Below are 15,529 nucleotides of genomic sequence, written 5' to 3'. Positions count from 1 at the left end.
CTCTCTACCCTTCGGGGTAGGGGTAAGATCTACGTACATATTACCCTCCCCAGACCCCATTTGTGGGATTATACTGGGTCGTTATTATTGTTGTATTGTTGTTGAGCCCAAATAGATTGACCCATCAGCTCTTTTAGAAATAAAGATGAAATCGCAGCCGTTAAAACGCTTTCAATCCAAAGGCTGAGATTCATTTCTCGCTCTCATATGAAATACACATTACATCCAAACCCTAAACCAATTTCCGTACACCTCTAAGCTAGACGCACCCCCCTTCTGATTTTTCAATCTCTTTTCTCTCAACTGGAGGAGACAAAAAACGGACACCACACAAAAAGGGAACAAAAATCACCTTAGAGCTAAGGCAAAAATGGAGTTGCTCTTCTTCTTCCTCCTCAAAAAGCAGCCACAAATTTCATCTTAAACCACCCAAACTCATGTCAGTAAATACCCATAAATTCACTGTCAAAATAGTCTTAAACCACCCCAAATTAGTCCTTCTCCTTCATCCAAAATCAGCTCCTTAAAGCTCACAAAAACAGCCCCCAAACTAGCCTATAAAACGAGCCAAAAACCATTTCAAAAAATACTCAAAAATAGCAGGGAAAAACAGTACCAAACGGTCCTAAAATTGGCCTGAAATTACCCAAAATAGCTCCAAGCACGAGCTGAAAAGCACCTCCCAAACCCAGCTGGAAAACAGCCCCCAAAAGCCCTAAATTTCAGCCAAAAACTGACCCCTTTACGCACAAAAAACAACAGCCTCAAGGTTGAGCTCGAGTCCGTCGAGGTCGGCATGGAAGTTCTCCGATCGATGGTTCCTGCTGGTTGAGTTCACTTGTTGCTCATTTTGGTCGTTGTCTCATTTGGTCTATTGAGTTACAAGCTCTCAACTTCAGATTCATTAATAAAGTCCTTAAAAGAAGACTTACAAAACTAGCACTGTTGATGCAAACTCATCTGCCATACTGCGGGCAAAAGAAGTTCCAGCAAATTTGCCCTCTCAATTTCCTAGTTTTGTCAAGTATATGCTCCATTCACATGTCAGTCGTGGACTTTGGTTGGTAAGTAAAATTTTTATCTTGATAGAATTAGAACAAATTGAAAATTTTCTTGGTGATATAGTCTTTCTTTTGATATTTCGGTACAACAGAGTTTCCCAAGAAAATTTTACGATTCTTATTTGCCAAAGCATGATGATACTGTTGTTTTGGTGGACGAAAATGAACAAGAATTTGCGACCAAGTACCTTATTGATAAGAACGAATTGAGCGGGTATAAACATCGTAGCTTGTTTGTAGCTTGTTTTAGGCGTTGTTGACATCCAATTTTATCTCTCCTTTCTTCCAAATTATTTCTTTGAGCTGCTAATATTCTTTATTATGTAAGAAAATTTATTTTACTATTTTATCTAATTAGTATCGTTATTTTATTATTCTATTTTGTCGTTATCATCATTAGATAATGTTATTGGGGTTATTATTGTTATTATTATTATTACTACTACTACTATTACTATTATTATTATTACTACTACTATTATTATTATTATTATTACTACTACTACTATTACTATGATGACAGGCGACGATTTTATCTCTCAAATAATTTCATTCAACGCCAATCAACTAATAATATTCTCCTTTACAAATATTTTTCATTGTATTGCATTGTTTCTACTCTTATTTGTAATATATTTATTAGTGGTTATCTACTAAGTAGATTTTTACAACAAAAATTTGTAATTATTTAAACACTAGCAAATTATTTAATATAAATATTTATTACTAAGCATATCAAGATTTAAGATTCAAGAAGCCCAAATAAAAGATGAAGAAGAAAGAGATTTAGCCTTTTCCATAGCCCAAATCGGAGGCCCATACCCACCAGCCCACCTACTCTACTTCTTTTCCATGTCAGCTCCATATAAGCCTCATGTCAGCGCCACATAGGCCCCAATGGTCTAAAACACACGCCAACTAGCACACCCTTCACTCACACTCTGACCCCACATCTTCTAGAGAATTCTATGTATTTTTCTTTATTTTTATCTTGTTTTATTCTAAGCCTAATTTGAGCCATCCATTATTTTAATCCAATGACCAATATTTATCCCATCAATTAAATCCAATTTGCTAACCCTGTTCTCTCTCTCCTAAACCAATAGACGCTTCTTCTCCTCCCTTTCCTCTTCTTCACAAAATTCCATCCTTGCTCAGCCATGGCAGAACTTGCCATTACCATTTTTGAACAAGAAGTTCTGCACCTCATTTAATTTTCTTCAACATCAATGTTCAAATTTCAAACATTCAATAGCTTTCACTCAATTTCGAAATCCCGCCCATATCAAGAACCCTAGAAATCAGCCTATAAATACCCGCCTTTGAAAAGATTTTCGACCAAGTTCAACCCCCTCCTTTAACCTTATGTTTTGGACCCCCCTAAGAATCCTTAAGCTTCAGCCCCCTCCTTTGACCTTAAGCTCAGAGCCGCCCACTTTCACCCCCAAAGTTGAAAGCTTCAGCCGCACCTCTCCCTTAAAAATCCTTAAGCTTCGGCCGCCATTCAGAAGCTTATACTTTTACTACTCTAAAAATATTTTTCTAAAACCTAGTGTTATCATTTTTGCGACCTTTTAGCTTCTATTTAGTTCTCTTTTAATCATAACATATCCATTAATTTGCTCGCTTCAACATTTATTAGTTGTTTGTAGAAGCGGGTTCGAGGTCGGAGCTCAATAGTGCATCTAAGATCCGCACCTCAGTTCACTGCCCTGCAAAAGGTCGGTATCTTTCTTCTTGTTTCGCTTCTGGAATTTTAGTGTTTTAATGTTTCAGTATCTAGTTGGCAATGAGCTCTTAATTTATTTATTTTTTGATTAATTATCTGGGATGTTTCTTGTCGATTTCTGATTAGTTAATATGGATGAAAGGCTCGTATGCTCTGTTGTAAAAGAAATACTAACTTTTATAGGTTAACTGATGTATATTTCCTTATTATAAGGTTACCCGGCCTTAGATTTTGTTTGAAACTTAGAGACCATGCTTATAAAATTTAATTAGCTCTGAGCTAGTCGCAATCAGTCCCTTTTAGTTACTGTCGAAAGCAAATAATACAATACAAGCCAAGTAATCCTCTCTTATTGTTACACTAGGCTGAAGGCTTATTTATAGTGTTTGCACCTGTTAGTGACCTGTTATGACTGGAGAATTTCATGTGTTTTAACGGAACTGATTTTCGAGATCCTTTCTTAAGATGGTGTCATTGAAGTATAGAAAATGTGGCTATAAGTTAGTTTGGTTTACCGGACAAAATATCTACTAAAGATTTTGACATAAGGTTCTCTTCATGTTATAACTTAATAAAGATCTAAGCTAAATGACCATTAAATAATAGTAGTGTTTAGTCTCGTTGAAATCTCGCCATATAGACTTATCTAGGGATCGCATTTGCTGTTATTGTTTGGCCTAAACATATGAACATTTATCCCCTTTCATGTTTGTACCTGAAACACCAACTTGTGAAGCCTTCATGGATCTTTTATAGTTTGTTTGTTAAGATCCTTAATTAAAAACTCATGCTTATGTGGTGTGCTTGTTTGTAAAATACAAGAAGCTCTTCACTGTTTCTCATAACTGATCCATGTAAGCAACCTCCACTTCCAATCAAGAGGTTGTGAGTTCGAGTCTCCCCAAGAGCAAGGTGAGAAGTTCTTGGATGGAAAGATGTCGGGGGTCTATTAGGAAATAGCCTCTCTACTCCAGGATAGGGGTAAGGTTTGAGTACACACTACCCTCCCCAGACCCCACTAAGTGAGATTATATTGGGTTGTTGTTGTTGTTGTTGATCCACGTGTGTGTCCTCCTATTCGTAGCATTGATGTTGTCTTTATTACATGTAGTATGATTGTCTAATTATGATGTAGATGAAACCCGTTAGCATGTGTTTATTAAATAACCTTATAATTTTTTGCTGTCGTAATCTCTTATACCTTTAAGAATTAAGTTTAAGTGTTGTTAATGGCTTAAAGAAGTGTAAATCCCACTTTGTTTGTTAGGTTGATCTAAAAGGGAAAAACTTCAAAAAGGCACTTAGAGCGCTATTTTAAAATGGAATTGCTTATATGTAGCATACTACTGTTTGTTTCGTTCTATTTCGTGGAATATTTCAGATTTGAGGAGATAATTGTCATTCTTGACTTGTATGTTTTATCGTCACATATAATAAAAATTAAGTTTTTCTCTAATTCTCTTTTCTTCTTCTTTCCTTTTGCATATATACGTGGAGCAAAAAATGGAGTCTCACTCGAGACTCAGCACTACCCGAGCATGGAGTCATCATATCGCATATTCCTATAAATGCACCGGATAGGGAAAAAACAAGCGAAAGCGTTCTTTTTTTGTGTTATCATTCATTTTATCTATCTTCTTTTTATGGTTTATTTATTTGTGTGTTTGGGATTTGTCTTACACTTAGCATAAGATTAACAGTGAAGTCTATTTAATCATCCAGGATCCTGGTCTTATTATTAATAAACCTTTTTTTCATCACATAGAATAATGCATCTAGATATGAAGACTTAAAATCAGTTACTAATTGGAGTTTTATTCTAGAAGCTAGTTAGGTGATTTGTTAAACATCCTTAAGGAAAATCAGCCTTTGATATTTCCATTATAACCAAAATTGATTTTTCTTTGCTTAAGTCCTTTAAAAGGAGTTTTACAAATCGCTGCGTATTCCAACAAAATCCAAATCCAAATTGGTTTCAAACTTGCAACAAATCAGAGTTTGGCAATGGATTTTCGCTTGATTTTATTCCTATATTTTAATCTTAAGTTTGGTTTTGAATTACTCTTTAAACCATTTCAAAAATTACTTCGCATCTAGCTTTTGCCGGGCACTTTTTTTTCAATCATTATAAAAGATTTTAACCACTTCACATTAGTTATTTTATATTTGGTCTCACATTTTTTTAAAGCTATTATTTAACGTAAGTTTGGCCGGTTACTCGTAATTAACGGATCACATATGGTGCTTTTATAACCTTCCCTATAGGATTAATTAGAACCCTTACCTCTAATCTTAAGGTTAAGCATATCGTAAAAATAGAGTTAACTTTAACCATTATTTAGTATATAAGTGTCCTAATTCACCTCTAAAATAATTAGGTGGCGACTCTCTTAATTAATTAAACCTCAGATTTACCAATATGTTATACTCTAATTTGACCCGTGTTAAAATGGGGTATAACAACTTGGCGACTCTGCTAGGGATTCTAGATTCTAAACCATAACAAACTTAGGTTAATAAAAATTGATTTGTGTGTTTGTAATTGTTTATTTATATGAATTGTTTATTCTTATTGAATAAATTGGTTATTATATGAATTATTTATTCTTATTGCCTTATATAAATTGTCATTCCGTTTCACTTCCTCCACTCCTGGAAAATTCACACAAAGCACACACCTAGCGGTTACGTGGTTTGCGGCCGTGCACTTTTCAAAAATACCTTTTAGGGGAAAGTTCGTGGGTAAGTTGCAGTCGACAGTCACGAGCTTTCCACTCTCAAGTTATCCGCTTGGGAGAAGACCAATCTAGAAAAATCCACTCTTAGTCAACCTAAGATAGAGCTAAACCAAAACCCTTTTAAGAGCATCCATCATTTTTATCCTTAGGTGATTTAATACCCGAGGTGTATTAAATCCATTAGTTAACCTTACCTAAATGTCCAAGTGGGGTTTTTAACCCTAAGTGACACCTTATCACGTATATGTGCATCATTTGAAAGGTGAATATGCCAATTATGTGGACCATTTGCTCTAAATTAATTAAATCCTAGGTAAAGGAGCATGACCAGCTTTTTATGATATGTATGACAACTTTCGAATAACACAATTAACAAGAAGTTTAGACATGACAAAATATATTTTTATTATACATTCTTTTGATGAAAATATACTTTCTTTTGATAAAAAAAATCTCGTTTCGATTATTGTCACTTTAATTGAAAAAACTCCCCTATATACCCCTTTCAGGTAAAAATGTGACGACCTGGCCGGTCGTCTTAAGAATTTACGCCCTCATCTCATATTAACTGCTTTCTCCATGTTTATTTCTGCTATTTTGATTTGCCGGGATGTTTGGTTTTGAGTTTCGGAGAGTTTTAGGACACTTAGTCCCTAAATGAGAGCTTAAATATTGGAAATTTGACCGTAGTCGGAGCAGTATGAAGACGACCTCATAATGGAAATCCGATGGTTCTGTTAGCTTCGTTGGGTGATTTCGGGCTTAGGGGCATGTTCGGATTGTGTTTTGAAGGTCCGTAGCTAATTTAGGCTTGAAATGCCGAAAGGTCAACTTTTGAAGTTTCCGGTCCGATAGTGAGATTCTGATCTGAGGGTCGTAATAGAATTCCGGAAGTTGGAGTAGCTCCGTAGAGTTGAATGTGACGTGTATGCAAAATTTCAGGTCATTCGGACGAGGATTGATAGACTTTTTGATCGAAAACGTATTTCTAGAGTTTTGGAGTTCTTAGGCTTGAATCTGTGGTTGATTCGTCGTTTCGATGTTGTTTTAGGTGTTTTAAGGATTGGTATAAGTTTGGACAGTGGTATTAGACTTGTTGGTGCTTTTGGTTGACGTCCCGGGGTCCTCGGGATGATTTCGGATGATTGACGGAAGGATTTTGGAGTTTGGAGTTATAGCTTCAGTTGCTAGTTTTTTTGTCATAACCACACCTGCGAGTGTAGGACCGCAGGTGCGGCGCCGCAGAAGCGGCTCTGTGGTCGCAAAAGTGGAAATAGGGAGGTTCAGCAGAAGCGGTACCGTATCTGCCGATGGGGAGTCGCAAATGCGGAAGCTGGTCTTAAGTGAAAGGTCGCAGGTGCGGCCATTATTCCGCAAAAGCGGAACCGCAGATGTGGTCCCTTGACCGCAAATGTGGTAATAGCTGGGCAGAAATATGAAATTTCGAGGGTTTAGTTTCAAAAGTTGGAAATTCGATTTGGAGCTCGAGAGAGGGTGATTTTGAGAGGAAATTGAAGAGGAGGTCATTGTGTAACAATTCTTTAACCCTTTCTAGTTATATGGCATCAATCTATAGTTAGTTTCATCATTTAATTTCGGATTGGAGGTGAAAAAGTGGGAAAAAGTTGGAAGAAAGTTTTTAGACCTAGAATTCGACTTTTGATTGGGAATTTGACCTTAGATTTGGATAATTTTGGTATGCATGAACTCGTGAGAGTGTGAGGATTCTGAAAATATAAATTTTACCCGATTCCAAGACGTGGGCCCGAGGGGCGTTTTGGTCATTTTACCAAATTTTGCGTATTATCTTAGAATTTAATTGTAGAATCAGTTACTTGAAGTGTTATTTACATTATGCAATTGAGTTGAATAGATTTGGGCCATTTGGAGTCGAATACTCGTGGCAAGAACGTGATTTCGAGTTGATTTTGAGCTGGTTCGAGGTAAGTGGCTTGCCTAACCTTGTGTGGGGGACCTTCCCTTTAGGATTTGGTATATTTGGTAATTGAAATGCCTTGTACGTGAGGTGACGAGTGTGTACTTGTACTAATTATTGGAAATTCGATTTTCATTAAGTAATTACTAGTATGTTTTCTTTCCTGTTTTTATTACCTGCACTATTAAGCATGTTGTTAGCTTAGGAAAACATGTCTAAGTGACTTAATTGCTTTACTTGCTCAAACTGCCTTACCTGAATTCTATGCAGCATGCTAGGCTAGAATTACTTGTTTGCCTTAATATGAAATTTGCCATTTCTGAATATTTTCCTATTGCTGTTGTGTATTTACATTGGGACTATGGATATGGGATTCCGGTAGCTCCCCCTTGTCTGTTTATTTTGGGACTACGGATATGGGATTCCGGTAGATCCTCCTACACAGTTATATGGAACTACGGGAATGCACCTGGTAGATTCCCCTAGTACTGGGTATTTACATTTGTGACTACGCAACAGGATTCCGATAGATCCCTGCGCACTATGAGTTGGACTATGGGACGGGATCCTAGGAGATCCATTGGATATGTATATTTGGAACTACAGGACGGTATCCTGGGAGATCTCCGATTATTATTTTGGTGTTGAACCGTATTTCTTTCTGTGTTTACCTTGTCTCTGTAATAATTGTTGTTGCCCTTTATATCTTGTGTTACTTTTATTGTTGTACTTATTTATACCGTTCTGTTCTACACTGTTGAACTTTATATTTTATTTAACCTCAGTAGGGACCTGACCTTCCTCGTTACCCGACCGAGGTTAGGCTTGGCACTTACTAAGTACCACTGTGGTGTACTCATGCCCTTTCTGTGCATGTTTTTCATGTGCATATCCAGGTACCTTGACTCAGTCTTACCATCCTTGAAGCGATGCGACCCTTCAGAAACTTTGAGGTATATCTGCCGCGTCCGCAGACCGAAGAGTCTCTCTCCATTCTCTCTTGTAGTTACAACCCTTCTGTATTTACCTTGTTTTAGACTATTCCGGAGTTAGAGCATTATGTAGTATCCTTAGCTTGTGATTTATGGGTTTCCGAGTTTTGGGAAAATGTATTAGTTTTGAGGATTTATATTGTGTATGCCGAGCAACACTTTTAAACGTTGTTATATCACACTATTTCTATTTTAAATTGTTTTTTTCGCAAATTGGTTTATCTTCCGTATTTTAGGCTTACCTAGTCGTAGAAACTAGGTGACTCACGATAATTCACGGAGGGTGAACCGGGGTCGTGACAAAAAAAGAGGTGTGACGATATATATTTGGCTCAACAAAGAAACGCTTATATGACTTCCAAGACTGAATAAAACTACTATTTCGCTTTGCAAACACACGGGGCAAGTTCTAGACTCAAATGTAATGCACAGAATACACAAAAATCTCTCACACACATGGCACATAACTCACTCAGGATTGGACTCATCAAAACAGTCTAGTCAAAGCAGTTAAGCAAAGTTAAGATCATACGATTTAAGGTACTTATGCAAGAGTCAAAAACTGAGCCTAAGCATCACAACCAAAATACTCACTATTCTCAAGGTATAAAAAAGTCAAGAGATTGTTTCAATTCAATTCATACCACAATGGCTCCTATTCCTAAAAAGTTAAAACTAACTACACCCGGTTCAAGAGAAACCCTTGGAAAAGAATCGCGGCACAAAGAAAAACCAAGGGGGAATTACTACACTACCTACAAAGAAAATCTTTTTTTCCTTTTTCTTTAGACTTAAATCCTTCAAGAAAACTGTCTAGGAGATCCATCGTCAAAAAAGTCCAATTTTTCTGTTTTTTTTTTCGATTTTAACAAAAACTCTACACTAAGAACGAGTATTACAACTAAGCTAAAATAGCACAGAAACTCACCCAAACAATATCCTCATCCCATACTTATAATTGTGCAATGTCCTCAATGCACACTATAAATAACAAGAGGTAAAAGAGACTCCATGGTAGGCTAAAGGCCGGAGCAATAGCGGCTCACGAGGTACTCAGATTTCCCCCAGGCATGGTCCTTTGTGTGGACACCCCATACTTAGTTCTCACCATCTAGCTCGCTTTTGCACACTTCCAATGGATTTGCTTCCTATGCTAAAAATCCTACAAAGTCAAAACAGACACTACAAAAATAACACAAAGAGAAGAAAAATTAAAACTAAAAGAAAGCAGTAAAGCTGGGTTGCCTCCCAACAAGCGCCTGATTTAATGTCACGACACGACTCAGAATCTCGTCTAGTCATTGGCAAGTTACACCTTAGACTTCTGGCGATTAAAGTCACCTCCATAATAGTGCTTTACTCTTTGTCCGTTCATAAGAATGTTCTCTTGCCACCTAAGACGCGCAACTCAATTTCACCATGTGGAGTGACTCTCACTACCTCAAACGGGCCCGACCATCTTGATTTGAGCTTCCCCGAAAAGAGTCTCAGCCTCGAAACAAGAAAACCAATTGGCCCGATTCGAACTCGTGATGATGGATATGCTTATCATGCCAGCACTTGGTCTTTTCTTTATATAACTTGGCATTCTCATATGCGTACAAGCGAAACTCATCAAGCTCGTTCAATTGCATCAACCACTTTCTACACGCTAAATCTACATCAAAGTTCAGCTTCTTTGTCACCCAATAGGCTTTGTGCTCAAGTTCCATCGGTAAATGGCATGCCTTTCCATAAACTAGCTTTAAGGGGAGGTTCCGATTGGAGTTTTGTAGGCGGTTCGGTATGCCCATAGAGCATCATCAAACTTTGCAACCTAGTCTTTCCTACTTGCACTAGTTGTCTTCTCCAGAATCTACTTTATCTCTCTATTTGACACTTCAACTTGTCCACTAGTCTGAGGATGGTAAGCGATTGCAACCTTATGTTTGACCCCGTATTTTGCTAAGACATTGTCCAATAGCTTGTTATAGAAATGGGTGTCCCCATCACTTATCATCACTCTCGGGGTGCCGAACCTTGTAAAGATATGATTTTTCACAAAGTTGACCACAACCTTGGCATCATTGGTAGGAAGAGCAATGGCCTCCACCCACTTTGACATAGAGTCAACGGCCACCAAAATGTACTTACACCCACTGGATGAGGGAAACAGACTCATAAAATCAATCCCCCACACATCAAAGATTTCAACCTCCATAATACCATGCAATGGCATCTTATCCCTTTTTTGTAATTGTTCCTGTTCTTTGGCACCTATCACACCTCTTCACGAACTCATGGGCATCTTTAAACACCCTAGGCCAATAGAAACCTGATTGCAACACCTAGCTGCTAATTTGTCACCTGCATGATGACCACCATAAGGCGATGCATGACAGTCATGTAAGATATCATTTATTTCAGATTCAGGCACGCATCTTCTCATTAACTAATCGATACAAGATTTGAACAGAAATAACTCATCCCACACATATGATCTCACATCTCGCAAGAACTTCTTTTTAGCATGAGGTTCCAGATCAAGTGGCATTTCCCTGTTTGCCAAATAGTTCACAAAATCTGCATACCATGGCACCTCCCCAGCAGTAACAACCAATTTGCTCATCCGGGAAGGTTTCCTTGATGACATCTCCCTCAGCTACATGATTCCAAGTTTCTAACCTGGACAAGTGATCAACCACTTGATTCTTTGTTCCTTTATGGTCTTGGATCTCCAAGTCAAATTCCTGCAAGAGTAAACCCCAATGGATTAGCGTTGGTTTAGCATCTTTCTTTTCAAACAAATACCTGAAGGCTGCATGGTCTATGTAGACGATGACTTTGGTGCCAACCAAATAGGCCCGAAATATATCAGACGCCCACACTACAGTAAGCAACTTCTTTTCTGTCACAATATAATTTATTTGAGCAGGAGTGAGAGTCTTGCTTGGGTAGTAAATGGAGTGAAATATTTTGCTCCTCCTCTGGCCCAATACGGCCCCAATGGCACCATCACTAGCATCACACATCAGCTCAAATGTCTTGATCCAGTCAGGAGCCACTCTGATTGGTGCGCTCACTAACTTCTTTTTCATCTCCTCAAATGCTTTTAGACAAGCATCATCAAACTTGAACGACACATCCTTCTCTAACAACCTGCACAAAGGAGAGGAAATTTTTGAGAAATCCTTTACAATCAGCGATAAAAACCTGCATGTCCCAGAAAACTCCTAACTCCTTTCATTGAGATCGGTGGTGGCAACTTTTCAATTGCTTTCACCTTAGCCTTGTCAACTTCTATTCCATCTTTGGACACCTTGTGCCCCAGCACTATACCTTCACGCACCATAAAATGGTACTTTTCCCAATTCAGTACCAGATTAGTCTCCTCGCACCTAGCAAGCACTTTAGCAAGATTGGTCAAGCATTCATCAAAACAAGGACCAAACACAAAACATTATCCATAAAGACCTCCAAAACCATTCCACCATATCGGTGACCATTATACACCTCTGAAAAGTTGTAGGTGCATTACACAACTCGAATGGCATTCTCTTAAATGCATAAGTGCCATAAGGGCATGTAACAGTGGTCTTTTCTTGATCTTTCGGGGCAATAGCAATCTGATTATACCTCGAATAACCATCAAGGAAACAATAGTATTCATGTCCGGCTAACCTGTCAAGCATTTGATCAATGAAGGGGAGAGTGAAGTGATCTTTTCGTGTAGCATTATTCAACTTCCTATAATCTATGTATATTCGCCAACCAGTCACAGTCCTGGTTAGGATTAATTCATTTTGCTCATTCACTACAACAGTCATACCCCCCTTTTAGGTACATATTGAACATGGCTTACCCACTTACTGTCGGAGATAGGAAATACTATACCTGCGTCAAGCCACTTAATCACTTCTTTTCTTACCACCTCTTTCATGATTGGATTTAGGCGGAGTTGATGTTCCATACTAGGCATGTCTCCCTCTTCCATGAGTATTTTGTGCATACAGAATGCAGAGCTAATACCCTTTATGTCAGACATTGTCCAACCAATGGCATGTTTGTGCTCCCTCAGCACTCTTAAAAGCTTTTCTTCTTGTAATTTAGACAAATGAGAAGAAACAATCACAGGTAAAGTGTTAGAACTTCCCAAATATGCATAATGAGGATGAGATGGTAAGGGTTTAAGTTCCAATTTTGGGGCCTCCTCAACTGAGGGTTTAGGGGGCGGGCCGATTGGCCTATCCAGAGGCTCAAACTGGGATCCTTCTCTTATGTATTCACAAGATGCATCCAAAATTTGCAACATCTCCTGAACCTCTTCTTCAAGTTCCAAGTTATTGAACAACATCAATGCCTTTTCTAGTGCTTCTTCTTTAAATGCACTTGATTCTACGGCTGGTTCATTTATCTCCTCCACAGAAATCATGGCCAGGTCCACATAATGACGAGGCAACTGAATTGCTCGAAATATATTAAAGACTACTTCTTCATTGTCCACCCTCAAGATCATATTACCTTCTCGGACTTTGAAAATTGCATCTCCAGTGGCCAAGAGAGGTCGTCTCAAGATGATAAGAAAATAAACTTCCCAATTTGTAGCAAGATGTCCTCAATTACCCCCTCAGGATAAACATAAGATCTATCAGCTAATTGTAGCATCACCGTGGTGGGTCTCGGAGCTCCTAAGCCCAATTGTTTGAACACTGGCAATGACATCATATTGATACTTGCACCCAAATAACACAAGGCTCTACCCACATCGATTTCACTAATCCTCACGGGGATGGTAAAACTACCAGGATCCTTAAGCTTTTGTGAAAGCTTATGTTGAATCCTGGAAGTGCACTCCTCAGTAAGTGTGACGGTCTCAAACTGAGTTAACCTCCTCTTATTTTCCACTATATCCTTAATATATTTTGTATATTTTGGTATCTCACAGAGCATGTCCACCAAAGGGATGTTCAAGTGTATCTGCTTCAGCATATCTAGAAATTTGTGAAACATGTGGTCATCATTCTTCTTTCTCAATCTTTGAGGAAAAGGGGGTGGCACCCTTTCTGATATGTGCTTAGACTCTATTTTGTTTCTCTCATCTACCTCTACAGGTTTTGGCACTCTTTCTTCTTCAAGCCCAGACTGCTCCTTTTTCTTCTTAAGCACTTCTACCAACACTCTCCCGTTTCTCAACATCACTGCATTGACTTGAGGATTTTTCTTTGTATCACTTGCGAGAGTTCCAGTAGGTCTAGTATTCTGAGTGTTAGCCATTTGCCTAAACTGCCTCTCTAGATTTCTAAACTCTGTGCACAATTATTGATTATCAGCCAAAACTTTCTAATTGTCTCGCAAGAGCTTTTTCATCATGTCAGTCAAACTCTCTTCTGCTTGCTGTGGGGGTTTAGGTGGCTGATTGTAATTAGCTTGAGGCTTGATAATCTAATTTCCACCCCAAGAGAAGTTAGTATGATTCCTCCAGTTCGGATTGTATGTGTTACCATATTGAGCATTTTGATTCATCAGCCCTCTAGCTTATTGCCCCACATAGTAGATGGATTCAGGATTCACAGGGCATATTTCACTTGTGTGACCTTTACCACATAACTCGCAGCAAGTAGACATCTGTTGCACATGTTGCATCTATTGTGCTTGGTGCATTGTCATTTTGTTCATCTAATTTGCTAATCTTGCTATATCTGCCCTCATGGCTGAGAAATCATCAAGCTCAATTACACATGCTGCCTTCATGGTTCCCTATCTCCTTGACAATTATTATCACTAGCAGTAAAACTATTAAGCAGGATCTGGATCTCACTATACGGTCTTGCCATGCAACTACCTCCATATGTGTAGTCAAGATTCATCTTTGATTCCAAATCCAACCTATCAACGAAAGTGTGACCCAACACCTCATCAGTTTGACAATGATGTGAGCAGTCTCTGAGTAGCTTCTTGTATCTTTCCCAAGCTTGACGAAGAGTCTCGCTATCTCGTTGTTGAAACCCAAGAATCTGGCTCCTCGGGGACTTTGTTTTCTTAGTGGGAAAGAACTTCATTAAGAATTTCCTTGCTACATCATTCCAAGTGTTGATTGAGTTTGCGGGCTCCTTTTGCAACCATTCCTTAGCTTCCCCAGCAATGAAAAGGGAAACAGTGTCAGCCTAACATAGTCTTTGGAAACATTTGGATAATTGTAAGTGTCCATAATTTCCTGGAAATTCTGAATGTGCCTTTGTAGATCTTCATGAGATAGACCCACATACTGCCCGGTGGACTGAATCAGTTGTACCATGTACTGTTTGAGTTCAAAGTGACCCGTGATATCAGGCTTCACAATAGCCTGAGTCATATTAGCAAGATTGGGCCTTGCAGCTTCTATCACTGGACGCTCTTCATTACCTGCCATCTCTATTGGTTGTGGTTGAATTACGATGCCCAACTCTCTTTCTATTCCAGTTCTAGCTTCGACTTCCCTCCTCACCCTGTGCAGTGTTCGTTCGATTTCAAGATCAAGAGGAAGGAGATTGTGTGCACTTCTACTCCTCCGCATTCAAGAGAAGAGCCTGTGTTATCACAAATGAAGCAAACTAAAAAATAAAACTTGAACAAATAACGAATAAAAGCTTAACTTAAATAAACAATCAATAACTAAGTTCCCCGGCAACGGCGCCAAAAACTTATTGGGACCAAACACACATGCAAGTATACGTGATCGTCAAGTAATAAAGTGACTCGAAAGTCGAATGTCGAACCCACAGAGACTTAGATCAATTGTTAACTAAGCAAACTAAAATTAGATAATTGTCCAATATAATCAAGAGTAATATTTTTCTATTAATCTACTATTACGGAAATTGAACAAGTAAAAAGTAATTTTTTAAGAATGAAAATATGTATGATGAGATTGTAATTCAGAGGAGGTGAAGATTCCAGGGTTGTGGTTGGTTTATCAATCCTATTAAGTTCAATAATCACACTTATTAATCTAGATTATCAATGGTTGCTCATTAACCGGATCGGTTATATGAATAGCATGTTCCCACAATACTACTCGCTTGTCCACGATATATTAATCCAATATTCCTATGGTA

At 38.3% G+C, this 15,529-nt stretch overlaps 1 protein-coding gene and 1 long non-coding RNA gene across 2 annotated transcripts; one reads left to right on the top strand and one right to left on the bottom strand.

Annotated features, from left to right (window-relative positions):
- The first annotated feature begins 2,094 nt into the window (after positions 1-2,094).
- On the top strand, positions 2,095-8,635 carry LOC138874598 (uncharacterized). Its single transcript, XR_011401625.1, has 2 exons — positions 2,095-2,782; positions 8,361-8,635. It is a non-coding gene; the product is annotated as an uncharacterized lncRNA (long non-coding RNA).
- Positions 8,636-13,004: 4,369 nt separating this feature from the next.
- Positions 13,005-13,709, bottom strand: LOC104215264 (uncharacterized). Its single transcript, XM_009765023.1, has one exon. The coding sequence runs from the start codon at positions 13,707-13,709 to the stop codon at positions 13,005-13,007; it is 705 nt and encodes a 234-aa protein (XP_009763325.1).
- Positions 13,710-15,529: the final 1,820 nt, after the last annotated feature.

Source organism: Nicotiana sylvestris, chromosome 8 (genome assembly GCF_000393655.2).
Source record: "Nicotiana sylvestris chromosome 8, ASM39365v2, whole genome shotgun sequence".
NCBI classification, from domain to species: Eukaryota; Viridiplantae; Streptophyta; class Magnoliopsida; order Solanales; family Solanaceae; genus Nicotiana; species Nicotiana sylvestris.
Note: the sequence above shows the minus strand (reverse complement) of the source record. Positions and strands in the feature narration are given on the sequence as shown.

Bases quoted from the DNA above. Each gene is read 5' to 3' on its own strand.
- LOC104215264 (XM_009765023.1), bottom strand. From the start codon at position 13,709: ATGGCTAACACTCAGAATACTAGACCTACTGGAACTCTCGCAAGTGAT.